Here is a 15,685-nt window from a genome sequence, read left to right on the forward strand (position 1 = left end):
TATAATCGACTGCTTTTAAATGCACACACAAGGGTCATTCAGTGATATAATTATTAATGCGTAACCCTAAGCGTAACCCTAACCTTAACCTTTTGACTTTTTTCGATAAATGCTGCTGTGTATTTTTTTTATTTATTATTTATTGTTTAAAAAACAAAACAAACAACAACAACAAAAACTCTTATATTGACCAGCCGAATGTCTCCGCAAGGTCAAAACTGTCTGATATTCATATCTCTGGTGTACCACAGGATACAAAATCATCATCATCACACAAACACACACACACACACACATCAATACTTGCACATGACACCCTCTGTATATTCAATGAAAGTAATTCACCCAGTGCGAAAAAATTCAGGTGTATTAAAGGAATGTAAATGAAGCACTGGTTTGCACACAGGAGACGTACCGTGTAAAAAAAAAAAAAAGAAAAAAGAAAAAGAAATGTGCTTGAAAAGTCCTTGAAAAACTCTGGAACGTTTTGAAGCGTTTGTGTAATCTGTTTTGCTAAAAATCTTAGTGCATGAAATGGTTCCTTAAAGATTTTTTGGATAGGAAATACCCTCTGTTGTGGGGTCAGGGACAAACCGGAGAACCTGAAGGCTGTTAAATGGAATATAGAGTATAGGATAGAGAACACACACACACACACACACACACACACACACACTGAACTTAGCACATTGATGTTAATGCGTACACTGATGAGACCAAGGTTCATACAGATGTTTCTATATACCATCATCAGGATTTTAGGAACTTTAAGACAAAAATCACACATTTTACCAAATCAGCCCAGTTGAATGCTTTTTATTTCATGTGCAAAATTTGAATTTTCTCATGATCTATAATTGTGTGGTCTTATTGAAGGTGATGAGAACAAAGATATCTTCTCCAGCCATCATCGGTGTCCTGTAATCTCTTTTCCTTCCCGAGAAACGGATTAGAAATCACAAATGTGCTTAATGGAAAAGCCGTGTTCGCTGCAGCACCATGTGTGATATTGTGACAGCTTTGGTGCCTTGCCGTGCCGTGTGTGTGTGTGTGTGTGTGTGTGTGTGCACAAAAAGTGAACTACACACAAGAGGCTGTTTATTAGGGAGGCAGGATACGGATGAAAATAGCATGTGATCATCTATGCCTTGCGGTATAGTAAAGAAGGAATAAAACATGACGGGGGTGTTGTGCTAGTAAAGGAAAATATATAAGGATGTAGACTGAAATGAAGCGGAGTTACTGTTTCCATCCCAGAGTTGATTATCTTCAAATTATATCATGCTCTGAAGTGGTTTAATCCACTTCACTTTTATCCCAAAGCAATTTACTAACTGAATGAAACAACATGCTTTTTCTTTTCTTTTTTTTTCAGTTCATAGTTATATTTAATATTGAGGAACGTCCCCGGGACAAGTTTGCTTCTACAATGCTCTCTCTTTTGAGATTAATTAGACAAAAAGTAAGTAAATAAATAAATAAATATATAAATAAATAAATGAAAAAATAAATAAAAACTAGATTAAGTGCATTTTTTTGCTGAAAAATATTTTTTCCAAAACAGTTTCAAAGCACTGAAACTGAAGACTCCTTCCACAAGTGAGACAGAAACCTTCATCATACCAATTACACATTTTCCCATTGCCCAGCTCTGTGTGATCTGCACTCTTCTCTTGAATTAACACATGCACCTTTTTTCTTGTTTTTTTTTTTACCTTTAAATTAATGCATACAAAAATAAATAATAATAAAGAGAAAAAAAATAGAAAATAAAAATCTAGATTAGAGGATTAGATGAGATTTTTTGCTCAAAAAACAAAATACAATAAAATAGAATAAAATAAAGTCAAAGACTGTTTCAAATCACTAAAACTGGAGACTCCTTCCATAAATGAGACAGAAATAATCACCACATCCATCACACATTTTCTTTGCTAAATAACAAAACAACATACATTCTTTCCATTTATTATTATCCTTAAATAACACAAGTCCCTGTGGTTAAATTGTTACTATAGCAACAGATATATAAGAGAACGAGTGCATTAATCCAAACCTCATTTAAATTACCGTGAGAGCTCCGGATATAGAAAAGTAATCAACACTGAGGACATAAGTGAACGTGTGAGATTGCTCACAGAATTCAATAAACCGTGGTCTATCAGAGTTATTAGAGTTCGATGCATCTGTAATGATCAGTACGGTGATTTCAAAAATCTCGATTAGCAAACAATTCGGCATTACGAAACGATTGTATGCATATTCCTGAATCTTGCAACACTAGGCACGTATTGTGAAATTATTTTCTAGTTTGTATCTTTTGCTAAAATCCCATGTTTATGATCTTACCTTTGTGGACCACCCTGTTATATTAAGGCCACTAAACCACCAGAATTTTTGGTAGCATGTCCTTGGGCAAAGAAATGTGAAGTGTAAAGACTCGTTTGTGCCCGGGGCTTATTGTGGCACTTGAATAACTTACTAAACCTAATTCCTGAGGCTAGGATTTACTCAGACTGAGACTATACATCCATCCAAACTGGACAGCTAGGATTTATATTTATACACTGACCTACTGTGAAATACTACATACAGTAGAAGATTGATGCTGGCATGTGGCTGTGGGGTTAACATGCTCACTCGGTTTGTGTAACAGCTTCATATAACCATTCACACGCAGAAAAAAAAACCTTTTGGAGCTTTTCTTGTATGCTGGTATCCTGATGAATAGGTGTTGTACCTTTTTTGTTTATCTATTACATGATAATGTGAATGGAGTGTACTTTTAATTATGATTTAGAGATACATCATTATAGAGTAATACTTAATATGTGAAAACACACTAAATTTACAAAAGGTGCAAAAAAGGTACCCTTTGGTCTGGGAGTGTGTGAACTGAACGCATAAACAAAGTAGTTTGTTGTAGTACGGCTTGGTGAAGCACCGCCACGCCGGTTAATCTCCCTCCGAGACTCGCCCAACTGATGGTTCAGGCACTCAGCCAGGGGATTGATTACAGAATAATCGCATGGAGGATTTGTCCAGCTGGGCTGCTACTACGTGGAGAGCTGTAGACTGAGCTCTTTCAGAGACGGGATGCTAATTCACATGTTTAGCGCACGGGGCTAAAAGGAAGAAGTGCATTAGGGTTGGTCTGGCCAGCGTTTACTAGGCGACGTCACTCTCTCGCCGGGTAGCATGTGGCACGTGGGCTGGGAAGCACTGACTAAACTGGAGTGTTATAGCGTTGCCACTGAAACGGATTTTTTTTCTTTTTCTAAGGCATGTGCATTCGCTTTAATATATTCCCCCGGGGGGGAATAAAAGTTTTTTTTTAGAGACAGTTTAAACAAGAACTTTGGATATGGAGTCTCAGTGTTAAAAGTCACAGTGCTTCTGCATTTCTGCTTCAGTTCATTGGACAGGAAGTGACATACCAGAACATTCAGAATTTGGGTCTAGACTACATCAATTTACTTTCTATTAAGAGAATTCCTCTATGAATATTTGCATTATTTATAATTAGCCGTTATATGCCAGGATGTCATCTTATACGATGTATTTTTTTCCAGTCCACACTGTCATCATAATGCTTTCCTACATAACCCACAATGCACCTTGCACTTTCAAACTTCATATCTACCGAAAGACAGCAATGAAGCTGCGCCTTAGTATTTTAGTCTCGTCAGATATGTCTTACCTCCTCATCTGTACAAGATCTGCTTCCCTAATTTGTGCTCCTCAGATTGCAGATCTCTAACTAGCTGAGCCGAGTCTCTGCTGTATCTCGATGCAATGCCGCTACATAGAACCACACTCCAGCTGGAGCTGCAAAGCATTCTGGATCTTGGGGTCCAGTGCATGCAATCTCCACTAAGTTTAATTTTGACTTGCTCATTAATATGACATTGAATGTCGCTCAAAAACAGTAAGTGATAACAGCAGAATAAGGTATATTATCACCAAACAATAGAAAAGAAAATGTAATGGAGTTACACACGTTATGCACCATAATTCAGTTCATGAACGTTGTTAACGAAGACCTTTTTTTCACTGCTGGTCATTTAAAACTTTGTTGTGTTTCTTTCATCCTGATCAAACTTCTACGTTAATCGAGATTCTGCTGCCATTCACTCAATCTATAGACACTTAGTCATCACGCATACTAATACAGAGTGTTAACTTGAGATGGCTTTGTGAGCTGAATACACTGGAGAGGGAGAAGACACGTGTGTGTGTGTGTGTTTGTGTCTGCATCAGCACTTTTCAACCTGGATCAATAAAAGCTGACTGATCATCAGACCACTCTGTATTCAGACATTCGGGGGCCAAGCACTTTAAACCAGCACAGACCTCCTGGCACTTCAGAACCTTTCCCATTTTACTCAGTATCCATGAATTATGATTTTTACACACTGTATATTACTAATTAGTGTTGCAGCTTAGACTCGGGCGAAGATCGGGGAAGTTCACTCCCAAACACGACTTAACACGCTGTAAACAGTCATTTTTGAATATCGATACCTCATATGGTATTTGTCATTTTCCTAAAATTTTACTTAACCAGATACCTGATCATTCGAGCTCGCTGAAGGACGCCCACTAGGGCACGACTTTCACCTGCTGCTTGATTAGTAATGCAAGCCATATATTCGATATAGTATGCTTGCTACTCCATTAAGCTGCTATTAAAGTGTGTACACTTGACGTGCTTCCCTTTTCCTCCTCCTCACTGAAAGCAAGTTAATTGATCAGCAGAAGCCCTCCAGATTCAGTAACTTCGCTTTCTTTGGAGAAGCTTTCCGGCTCATTAAAGATTTAGAGGAAATTTCAGTCACTCAGCGCCCACAGGAGATGCCGTTGCATTTTTACTCAGCGCCTTTGCTCTTTCCTGAACGTGATGTTAGCTGCTGCTGGAAGCCTGCTCTGTATGTACGGCTAATGAGAGAGAGAGAGAGAGAGAGAGAGAGAGAGATGTGAGAGGAATGTGAAGGCAGGATCTCAGCTTAGCTAAGCAGAAAGATGAAGCCTGACCCTTTGCTGCATACATATCTGATCATCCGAGCACATGTCGAAAGTGTTTGTGTATGTGTGTGTGCATGCATCTGGTTTTGAAACGATTCCCAAACTTCCACTGTTGAGATTCTTACAGTAATAAATCTGTTTTTTTTGTTCACAGTGCCATCTGAGGCATTATCCTGCCCCATATTGAAGTTGCTTATTTCAAATGCACTAACAGAACGAGCTAAAAATAGCACCGGGAGAGGATCTACAGAGCAATGCATAAGGGAAACATTTGGTCCAGATTTTATGAGATTTCAGTCAAGAACAAATACGCTGGCGCTCACTAAACCAGACAAGTCTGATATGTTTTAAGAGAACCTTTGTAGTCGAACATTGCAGGTCCGGTCCAGCTTTATTTTATTTTATTTAATTTATTTATTTGTGTGTATGTGTGTGTGTTTTTATGAATTTTGCATGAGGCCGGACTGCTTCCTCGCTATCCCATGGTCCCGCAGGAGAACAGGCCCATCCTGTTCTGTTTGTGTCAGTGCGCTATAATCCCCAGCTGCCTGTTTTTCGTGCCTCCTCAGGTCTTTTGGGATTCTTCAAATTACTGCAGATTCATATGCTAATCCGTTGTCCAGTCAGGGCAAGGACCTGGTCGCTTTGTTTTTTCTCATTACTGGGGGATTTTTCAGTCTGGATGAATGAATTATTAAAGTGGTTGACATTACCATAACAGCTCTAACTATTTATCTAGCAGAGGTCTCACTATAAAGACAAGGATATGTACATATAAATATCTAAATATTGGGGTCTCTGTGCGAATAGATCATGTCTTGTTGTTTACAACTGTAACTGTAACCTCTAGTGTAGTTTAGGTGAGTTTAGTTATGGACTGTTTATATGAAATTTGGTCACATAAACCAGAGCCATTCATTTCTTCTTGGGCCTTACAAGCTTACAGATTTATATGAAAATAAATAAATAAATAAATAAATAAATGTTGTTATTGTTATTATTATTATTATTATTATTATTATTATTATTATTATTATACAGATACATCCAAAACCACAGTATAATATTTCAAGAATTAATTATTATACATTAATTATGTGTCCACCCCACCCTCACCCCCACACATTTTTATCATTCATACAGGAAGTGCAACATGTCAGTGTACGCTGTGATAATACAGTTCTTCCTCCAACATGCTGTTGACTTATTTACTGAGATAAAAAAAATGAGGGGGTGCAAGTTTATATCCTTCTTTTTTGCGCTGTTGCTTGGTGCTAATGTGAAATTACATTAAACTTACTTTCAACTATTAAATATGCACGCGTGATGCAACCTTTCGCTACAGATTTCTCCTCCTTACAACTGTGACCAAATAGAAATCAGATATTTTCTCCAGAAGATTTTTTGAAGCTTGTCGTTCCTGTTCTGTAGAAATCCAGAGTTAGAGTGCACTGAAGCTGGCAGTAAAATTGGGTTAAAGCTGTACATACGGTATTGCTTTTATTTTATTTATACTGTGTGAGCATACTACTAGTTAAAATTCAGACACGTGCCTGTAGAAGGTCTAGATCCTAGTTTCGCTTATTTTTTAATGGAATTAATGAGTGACCAGGAAAAATGTCAAACAAATCAAAACAGTGATTTTTATTAAGAAGCTTTTTATTAAATGCACAGTTATTTTTACTGAATGATTCTGTGTCTTCTTCATGACCAGGAAACGTGTTAAACAAATCAAAACAGTGATTTTTATTAAGAAGCTTTTTATTACATGCACAGTTATTTTTACTGAATGATTCTATGTCTTCTTCATGACCAGGAAACATGTTAAACAAATCAAAAGAGTGATTTTTATTAAGAAGCTTTTTATTAAATGCACAGTTATTTTTACTGAATGATTCTGTGTCTTCTTCATGACCAGGAAACGTGTTAAACAAATCAAAACAGTGATTTTTATTAAGAAGCTTTTTATTAAATGCATGACTATGTTTATTAAAGAATTCAGTGTCTTCTTCATTTTGGGGGATTTTATAATATACATAGACATATTCTGTTTTTTGGTGTATTAAAGCAAACCTGGTAGTCCTTATGATATGAATCTGAGTGCATTTAGTGAAATACTGTATCACTGCCACCATGGGTCATGGTGTGTGCTTTAAACAGCTTAACACCTGCATCCAGAGTTCTTCAGAATTCCCTGAATTCCCTTGACCGCAAGGAATTGCTGAAACAGCATCCTGGTTGCCACTGCACCAGTGTCGGAGTTACTAGCAGAGACGCTTGCATGGCAAAGTCAAATTTTTAGAAGTGTCTCTTGCTGTTCTAATTCTTTCCACTCCTTTTCAATTTTATTTATGTAACTATACACATTGTCACAGAGCAGCTTTACAGAAATCCAGCTGTTGGTTATGTAATTTATTTTCCCGGACTTAGGGGCCAGGGGAATTGTGCAGTCGCTCCACAGTTGGGAAATGATCCTTCTTTGCACACCACACCACAGTTTCACAACAGCTCTAAGATAAGATGATGAAGAAACTTCAAGAGGAACCAGATGTGAAAGGAAAACAATTCTTTAACTCTATACTATAAAATCAGACATTACTGATTACCGATTGTTACTGATCATGCTGATATAACACAAAAAAATCCCTCATCGGATCTATCTATCTATCTATCTATCTATCTATCTATCTATCTATCTATCTATCTATCTGTCTGTCTGTCTGTCTGTCTGTCTATCTGTCCGTCAGTCTGTATGTCTATCTATCTATCTGTCTGTCTATCTATCTATCCATCCAACTATCTATCTATCTATCTATCTATCTATCTATCTATCTATCTATCTATCTATCTATCTATCTATCTATCTATCTGTCTGTCTGTCTGTCTGTCTGTCTGTCTGTCTGTCTGTCTATCTATCTGTCCGTCAGTCTGTATGTCTATCTATCTATCTGTCTGTCTATCTATCTATCCTTCCAACTATCTATCTATCTATCTATCTATCTATCTATCTATCTATCTATCTATCTATCTATCTATCTATCTATCTATCTATCTATCTATTTTGTTGAAAGGATGTCCAGCTTGATATGCATGAATTATTAACGTGGTAGACATGATTGAAAGACAAGGATATATCTAAATATCTAAATATTGGGATATCTCTGCTGATAGATCTTGTTTTGTTGATTACAACTGTAACTGACCTCTAGTCTAGTTTAGCTGAGTTTAGTTATGGATTGTTCATAAGAAATTTGCCACATAATGGTCACAAAAACCAGAGCCATTTATTTCTTCTTGAACCTTACAAAGATGTCAGATTTATATAAAAATGAATAAATAATAAAATTATACAGATACATCCACCACATTTGATAGATGCAGTATACTAGTTCAAGAATCTCTTAACGATACATTAATTATAATGTTTTAACTATACGCATTGTCACAAAGCAGCTTTACATAAATCCAGCTGTTGGTTATGTAATTCATTTTTCTCTGGACTTGGGGGCCAGGGGAGTTGTATTGTATATATGACTGTATAGTCGAGCCACAGTTTGGAAATCATCCTTCTTTGTGAAAGCACAACACACCACAGTTTCATAACAGCTCTATGATGCATGCAAACCTTGAGAGGAACCAGATGTGAATGGGAAGAAGTTCTGTAGTCCTTCTACAGCTGTGTACTATAAAGTCATATACTATTAAGTGTGTTGAAAAGATGTTCAGATGTTCTTGATTCGAATCCTGAGATGAGCACGGGATCGTCTTGAGACTGCAGTGAAGTTTTTAACCCTCATTAAATAATTCAATAAATTAATGGAACCCAGGGGACACAGTGGCTTAGTGGTTAGCAGGTTTGCATCACACCTCTGGGTTTGGGGATTGGATTTCCAGCTCTGTCCTGTGGCTGCAGAGTTTAATCTGTTCTCCTGGTGCTTCGGGGGTTTCCTCTGGATACTCAGGTTTCCTCCACCTGTATAAAGACATGCATTCTAGGCTGATTGGCACCTCTAAATTGACAATAATGTGTGTGTGAGTGTGTGTGTGTGTGAGAGAGAGAGAGAGAGAGAGAGAGATTGTGGCCTGTGATTGGTTGCCATTACATCCAGGATGTTCCCATTCTTGTAACCCTAGCCCTTGGAATAGACTCCAGGCTCACTGTGACCCTATGTAGGATAAACAGAAAATATATGGATGGATGGATGGATAGACAGATGGATGAGTGGAAGGATGTATGGATAAATGGATGGGTGGATGGTTAGATGGGTGGATGGATGGATGGATGGATATGGATGGATCGGTGGGTGGATGGATATATGGATATATGGATGGATGGATGGATGGACGGAGGGACGGATGGACAGATGGGTAGATGGAACCTACTGATGACTAGAATTAAAATACTACTTGATGCTCCCTGGATGATGGTAGGCTTGCCGTGTATTTCTCAGCCTGGTGTAATTATATTGCTGTATAGTTCTGATGTTGTATGCTGGGAACTGCTGCATGACTGCTGGCCCTGAGGGAGCTGGCATCATTGTAATGAACTCACATGGCAGGAGAAAAGAGGTCTGTCTCACCAGGTAGAGCAACGTTACACAGCCTGCAAATACGCAACCATTATCCCAGTTCCACAGATCATGTATAACAGCAGTAAAGCTTCAAGATACCAAAATGATAAAAGGCAACATAGATCTGACGACCAGATGTATTAGAATATCTATCAGGTTAAAAAAATCATTATGAGAATATTACTGGCAATAATATATAATAGGTGATATTGCCTAATCACATTGCTATAGAGCTTTATATATATATTTCTTTATATATTGTTGATGTCCACGATATATGATTTATGATTCTGCAACTGTATAACAAGCTCAAGAGTTTGCTGACGTTCAGGAATTCCCTCTGGAAGGTGTGTGTGGCTAATGACTCATATATGCTAATATAATTATATAGGCTAATTTTTTTTTTTTTTCCAAACAGAAGTGACAAAAGTGTCAAGAGACACCTTGAATAAACCTTTTTTTTGTAAATGCTGGATGTTTTACACAGCTCAGAAGGTTTGGAGGATTTGCCAAATGTAATATACTGTAGATAAAGTTGCCAATTAAGTCATTTGGTCAGACATGATTGGTAAGTAGAGCATCTTTCATAGCATGGGGGTTGATGCGTATCAGCTTGTTTATGATAATGTCTTTTGGCATCTGAGGCCCGGAAAATATGCTTCTTTAGAGCAATACCATAGAAGAATCATTTATGATTCCCAGAAGAGCCATTTCGATTCCCTGACAAACCTTTAGGTCCATGATTCTTTATTAATATTTTCTTATGGTTGCACGGAATGGAATAATTATTTTCCACCACAATGATCTATACAAATAATGGCAGCATATTATTCCCTATGGCACCAACAAAATGGTTAAGCATCCATCAATCCTTGGGATACAAAAAAAAAAGGTTCTTCTACAGCATTTCTCCAAAGACACAGAGTGTAGCTTAGCAGGAATGTCATGGTTTTTAAACAATGGTTCAGGGAAAAAAATTAATTTGTCCCAATCCAATTTGCTATCAAATGATAGAACCTTACTTTTATATTCTTTATCCAAGATGATTTTTTTCCTTTAAATTTCCCTGCAGAGTCCTACAAAAGAGGAATCTAGGAGCAACCTTTCAGCAAAGATCCTGAGTAGACATGTTTCAGAAAAGGTTTCATTTAAAATGTTATTAATGCGCTAAAGGTGTCACAGCAGAAATGCTGTATTGCAGCGATATCTCCTTAACAAGAGGATTCAGCCTGTCATGGGAATAATTCAGGATTTTGAAGAACCATTTATGAGGTGCAAATAATCTTTAGAAGGTTGTAATAAATAACCTTTAAGAGCTTGTCTCTGTTGAACGTTTAAAGCTTGTATCTAGAACCTTACAAAAGAGCTTAACTATTCCAAAGATCCCTTAATGAACATTTTTTCTAATCACCAAGAATCTGTATATTCGTCAGATATTACTTCAACTGCAAATAGTTCTATGTAGAATTATTTAGCTATCTTGAAACCTTTAAGAAACCTTTCATTTCAAAGAATGTTTGGCCATGAATTAGCATTAGACAAACAAATCATTGTATACTTTGCCTTGTAAAAGCTTAGCAGGAAGTCAACTAGACTTCCTTATGGTGTTTTTGGACACTATAAATAATAATTCAGGTACATCCCACAATCCAGGGTTCCCAGGGTTCGATCTGGTTCATCCCACTTCCTAAATGGTGGACTGGCTTTGCTACACTGCCCCTTTGTGTGATATACTGGTGTCTCATCCAAGCTGCATTCCCACCTCTTCCCCCATGTTCCTGGAATACTCTCCAGATCCACCATAACCTTTCCCATGATACTAATGATGAATTAATGAACATTTTTCCAGCCAATCAGTCACAAATCATTGCTAAAAAAAACACTATTTTGTGAAAATCTGATAATAAGGAAAAACAAGAAGAAAAGGCTGTGTGTAATTAGCGCTATATTACTGAGGTGTGACCTTGTATCTGGATGTGTACTTAATCCAGGTCATCTGCATATGATTTAAATAGAATTGTAGGCTGCAAGCTGAGAATTGGTTGTGAGGTGAATTTTAGCTTATCGGCTAAACTGGCTGAAATCAAATTGGATTAAATGAACTGAAATGAAGTTAACTCTAACTTTCATTTAGATGTCTAATGGGATTTAAAACTGTTAAGCTTTTAGAAGTGTATGGAGGAAATCAAGCCTGAATGGATGGACCATTAATAATGTCTAGCCCTGGAAGTCTGACTAGCTTCATGTCCAACGCATTGATTCTTGATTATTGACGCTATGTTATCTAGGTCTGTGTTTTGACAGCCGTAGCCACAGACTGTATATGCTGTATATGTGTGGACCACCAGAGTGCAAATGATCATATTATCCAAAACTCCACTTTGCACCTTGTTAGCAGTGACAGGATTCCTGTCAGGCTGGTGGCTGTGGGGTTTAACATGAGAGCCACCTGGAGTAGCAGCTGGCCTGGATTTAGCATACTTGGTAAAGGATTGAGAAGCAAAGGTAACCTAAGGTTTGATATGCTAAGATTAGGGTTCCCGTCTCAGCCAAGATTAAGTTTTAACACCAGCTAAGAAGGATAGTGCAAGATATGAAAGGTACACAGATATATATTAACATGCTTGTTTTACTATGTTATCGTTTCTATAGTAACAACTCATTCACCTGTTTGTTAATTTAAGCCTAACAACAAGAGAACTGCAACGAAAAACGTTGCTTTTTAACAAAGAAAAATGGATACGTTGCTCCGTTGAAGCTTTCTGTAAAGAGATATTAAATATTTATGAAAGCAGACTTTAGTCAGTGTCAGCGCATTAAACATAACCGTTAAGTGTTTCCGTCATGAGGATTGTCTTTACTTTATGGTTTCTCGGTTCATGACAAGCTGTACTAACTACAGGAACTAACCTGTTTCATGGATGTGTCTCAGTCTGAAGTGTAACTACAAATAGATAAAAAGTAAATGTTGTTCATCAGTAAATAAAAAAATTGCTGTGGTATAAGTGGGATGAAATATTTGCTGTTGTTGGAAAATAACCCAAAATATTTTAAAGAAAAAAAATAAAGTGTCATGGAATAAAAATAGAATACAAATAGAAGAGAGTAAAAAGTGGAATTAAAAAATAATATGGAATTATGAGAGTTAAATTAAATTAAATTAAATTAAATTAAATTAAATTAAATTAAATTAAATTAAATTAAATTAAATTAAATTAAATTAAATTAAAATAGCTGCAGTATAAGTGGAATTAAATATTTGCTGTTTTTGGAAAATAATCCACTTTCTTAATAGTAACTCGGCTTCATGTGGTATTTCATTCTTTATATTTTGGTTTAAAAAATATACTATTGGTCCTTAAGTCTAACCACATCATACACTACATTATATCTGTATTAGGTTGCCTTTGATGTGACTGTTAACTCTGTAGAAGGTCGATTTATCTCTAGTACAAATGTATTAAGGGGTCAGCGTGATCACATGGCTGTCTGTCGGCTAATCCTTTCTGTTTCTATGTCACTAGAACACTGAAGCAAATGTGTCCAGACTTTACAACTATCCCAATGACAGGGACTTTAAAAATGGGACGATGTTAATCTAGTGTTAAGTTGTGTAAGCCAACGATCCACTAACTGCCATGAAAGGCAGCCCTGTTACAGCAGGGTGAGGTATTTTCAGAGTACTGAACTTGTTCACAATCACTCCAGGTGGACGGTTCACTCAGTTAACCTAGATGTGTTTTCCTTCTCTCTGTTCACTAATCGGTATCCTGGGACCTTTGATTTTCTGTATTTTTTACCCTATTTAAATTTCATCGGGTTTATTTTCATCTGAACTATTTGCATTATAAGTAATAGACAAATAAAAAAAAAAAAAAATAAATAAATAAATAAATAATAATTCATTAATTAATAATAATAATAATAATTAATAAATAAATTCATTGGTACATTTAGGGGATCATTTGGGGGATGGTAGATTTGTTTTTCTTTCATATTTATAAAAACAAAACAAAACATTAAAACCATTAAAAAAATAACTGGAAATGTAAAATAATTATATTTATATAATAATTATATAAACATAAGGCAGTGAAATCCTTTGCATGACTGTGTTATAAAATGAGCAAAAATAATATAAAGAAAAAAATAAAGTGTCATGGAATGAAAATAGAATAGGGATAGAAGAGTGTAAAAATGGAAATAAAAAAAATATATATAAAATGAAAAATAAAATGGATTTATCTGTACAGAACAGAGGAAAACTAAGTAGACAGTGTATAAAAAATACAGCACATGAATATGATACAATGACTGATGCATGAATGTTTAGTCCAAAGTCATCGAGTTTGTTTAATAGAAGATGAATAACTGACCTGAAATGTTAACCTTGCCTAATGAGTTTTATACAAAAAGCTGTGTTTAAAATAGAAAACAAGACAACAATGGCTTTCCAACTGTTAGGGCCAAATGCCAATTTATACGATCAGAATCACAAAGAAAAATCAACACATTTCTGTAAATATGTACAATGCAATCTTGTTTGTCTTCTTGCTGATCAATGCTGTTTTTCTGGTCCTGGTTTAGGAAAATCCATACCTGTGTAGCGATGAATGTGACGCATCCACCCCGGACCTGGCCCATCCGCCACAGCTGATGCAGGACCGTGAGCGCACTGGCCTCATCACCTACTGGCAAACGGTGACATGGAGCCGCTTTCCTGACCCGCTGCTGGCCAACATCACGCTGTCATGGAACAAGAGCCTGGAGGTGACAGACGACATCGAGATCACTTTTGAGTACGGCCGTCCCACCATCATGGTGCTGGAGAAGTCGATGGACAAAGGGAGAACCTGGCAGCCATACCAGTTTTACGCTGATGACTGTTTGGAAGCATTTGGTATGCAGCCCAAGAAAGTGGAGAATCTTTCAGCCACCAACGTGACTCGGGTCATCTGCACCGAGCAGTACTCACGCTGGGTGGGCTCCAAGAATGAAAAGATTGTGCGCTTTGAGGTTCAGGACCGCTTTGCCATTTTTGCAGGGTCCAGGTTGCACAACATGGACAACTTGTACACGAGGATGGAGAGCTTGAAAGGATTGAGAGATTTCTTCACGTTCACTGACTTAAAGCTTCGGCTGCTGAGGCCTGCGCTTGGAGGAACGTACGTGCAAAGGGACAACCTGCTCAAGTACTTCTATGCCATCTCTAATATTGAGGTCTTTGCCAGGTAAGACATCATGTCATTGTATGTTTGGCACAATCCAATATTTCCACATTTAGATCATATATAATATAAGAAATACCAACTGGTAAGGGTGCAGCTTTACCTGCAAGACACATGAAGTCATCCAAATGCCTGTGTCACACACTGCCCTCTTCCATATATATATGACCCCTTAGACATGTATAATTGGCTACTGTTGCTGTGATTGACAGGGGAGACATAGCAGGATGTCCCTCCCACATAGAAAGCATAGTTGATTTTGCTGACTTGGCTCCCAGCTGTGGCACCGTGAAGGATTTGATGTCCCAAGCACAAACTCTTTTGTGTTGTGATTCAAATTGGTGGAGCCTCAAATTGCTTGACAGAATTCAAAATTTAGCCCTCAATTGAAAATCTTGGAGGTTGGGTTCACAACTGTTTTTTGTAGAACACTCATTAATTCTTCAATCAAATGCCTTAATATGTGTCAAGCTCTAACTGTGAAAATCATACTTTTAGAAATTCCTCAGAGTAAAGAATTTGTATGGTTTTCCTCTATTTCTATTTAATGCTTACTGTATTGTTGCAATGGGCAGGGTGGTGGCTTAGTGGTTAGCACTGTTGCCTCACAGCAAGAAGGTCCTGGTCTGAATCCTGGGTTCGAACAGGCAGGGGCCTTTCTGTATGGAGCTTGCATGTTCTCCCTGTCCCTGCGTGGGTGTACTCTGGTTTCCTCCCACAGTCCAAAAACATGTACATTAGATTGATTGGTAATTCTAAATTCTATTTTGCCCATAGGAGTGAATGTGAGTGTGTGTGGTTGTCTGTCTATATGTTTGGCCCTGTAATGGACTGGCGACCTGTCCAGGGTGTACCCCTGCA

The 15,685-nt window shown here is 37.3% G+C and overlaps 1 protein-coding gene across 2 annotated transcripts in view; it reads left to right on the top strand.

Annotated features, from left to right (window-relative positions):
• Positions 1-15,685, top strand: part of ntng2a (netrin g2a) — a 69,154-nt gene that overhangs the window by 3,714 nt on the left and 49,755 nt on the right. For both annotated transcript variants that reach the window (XM_058390143.1, XM_058390142.1), the window contains exon 3: positions 14,184-14,827. In XM_058390143.1, the coding sequence (XP_058246126.1) occupies positions 14,184-14,827 (644 nt within the window). The remainder of the gene's footprint in view (positions 1-14,183; positions 14,828-15,685) is intronic.

This window comes from Hemibagrus wyckioides, linkage group LG05, assembly GCF_019097595.1.
Source record: "Hemibagrus wyckioides isolate EC202008001 linkage group LG05, SWU_Hwy_1.0, whole genome shotgun sequence".
Lineage (NCBI taxonomy): Eukaryota > Metazoa > Chordata > Actinopteri > Siluriformes > Bagridae > Hemibagrus > Hemibagrus wyckioides.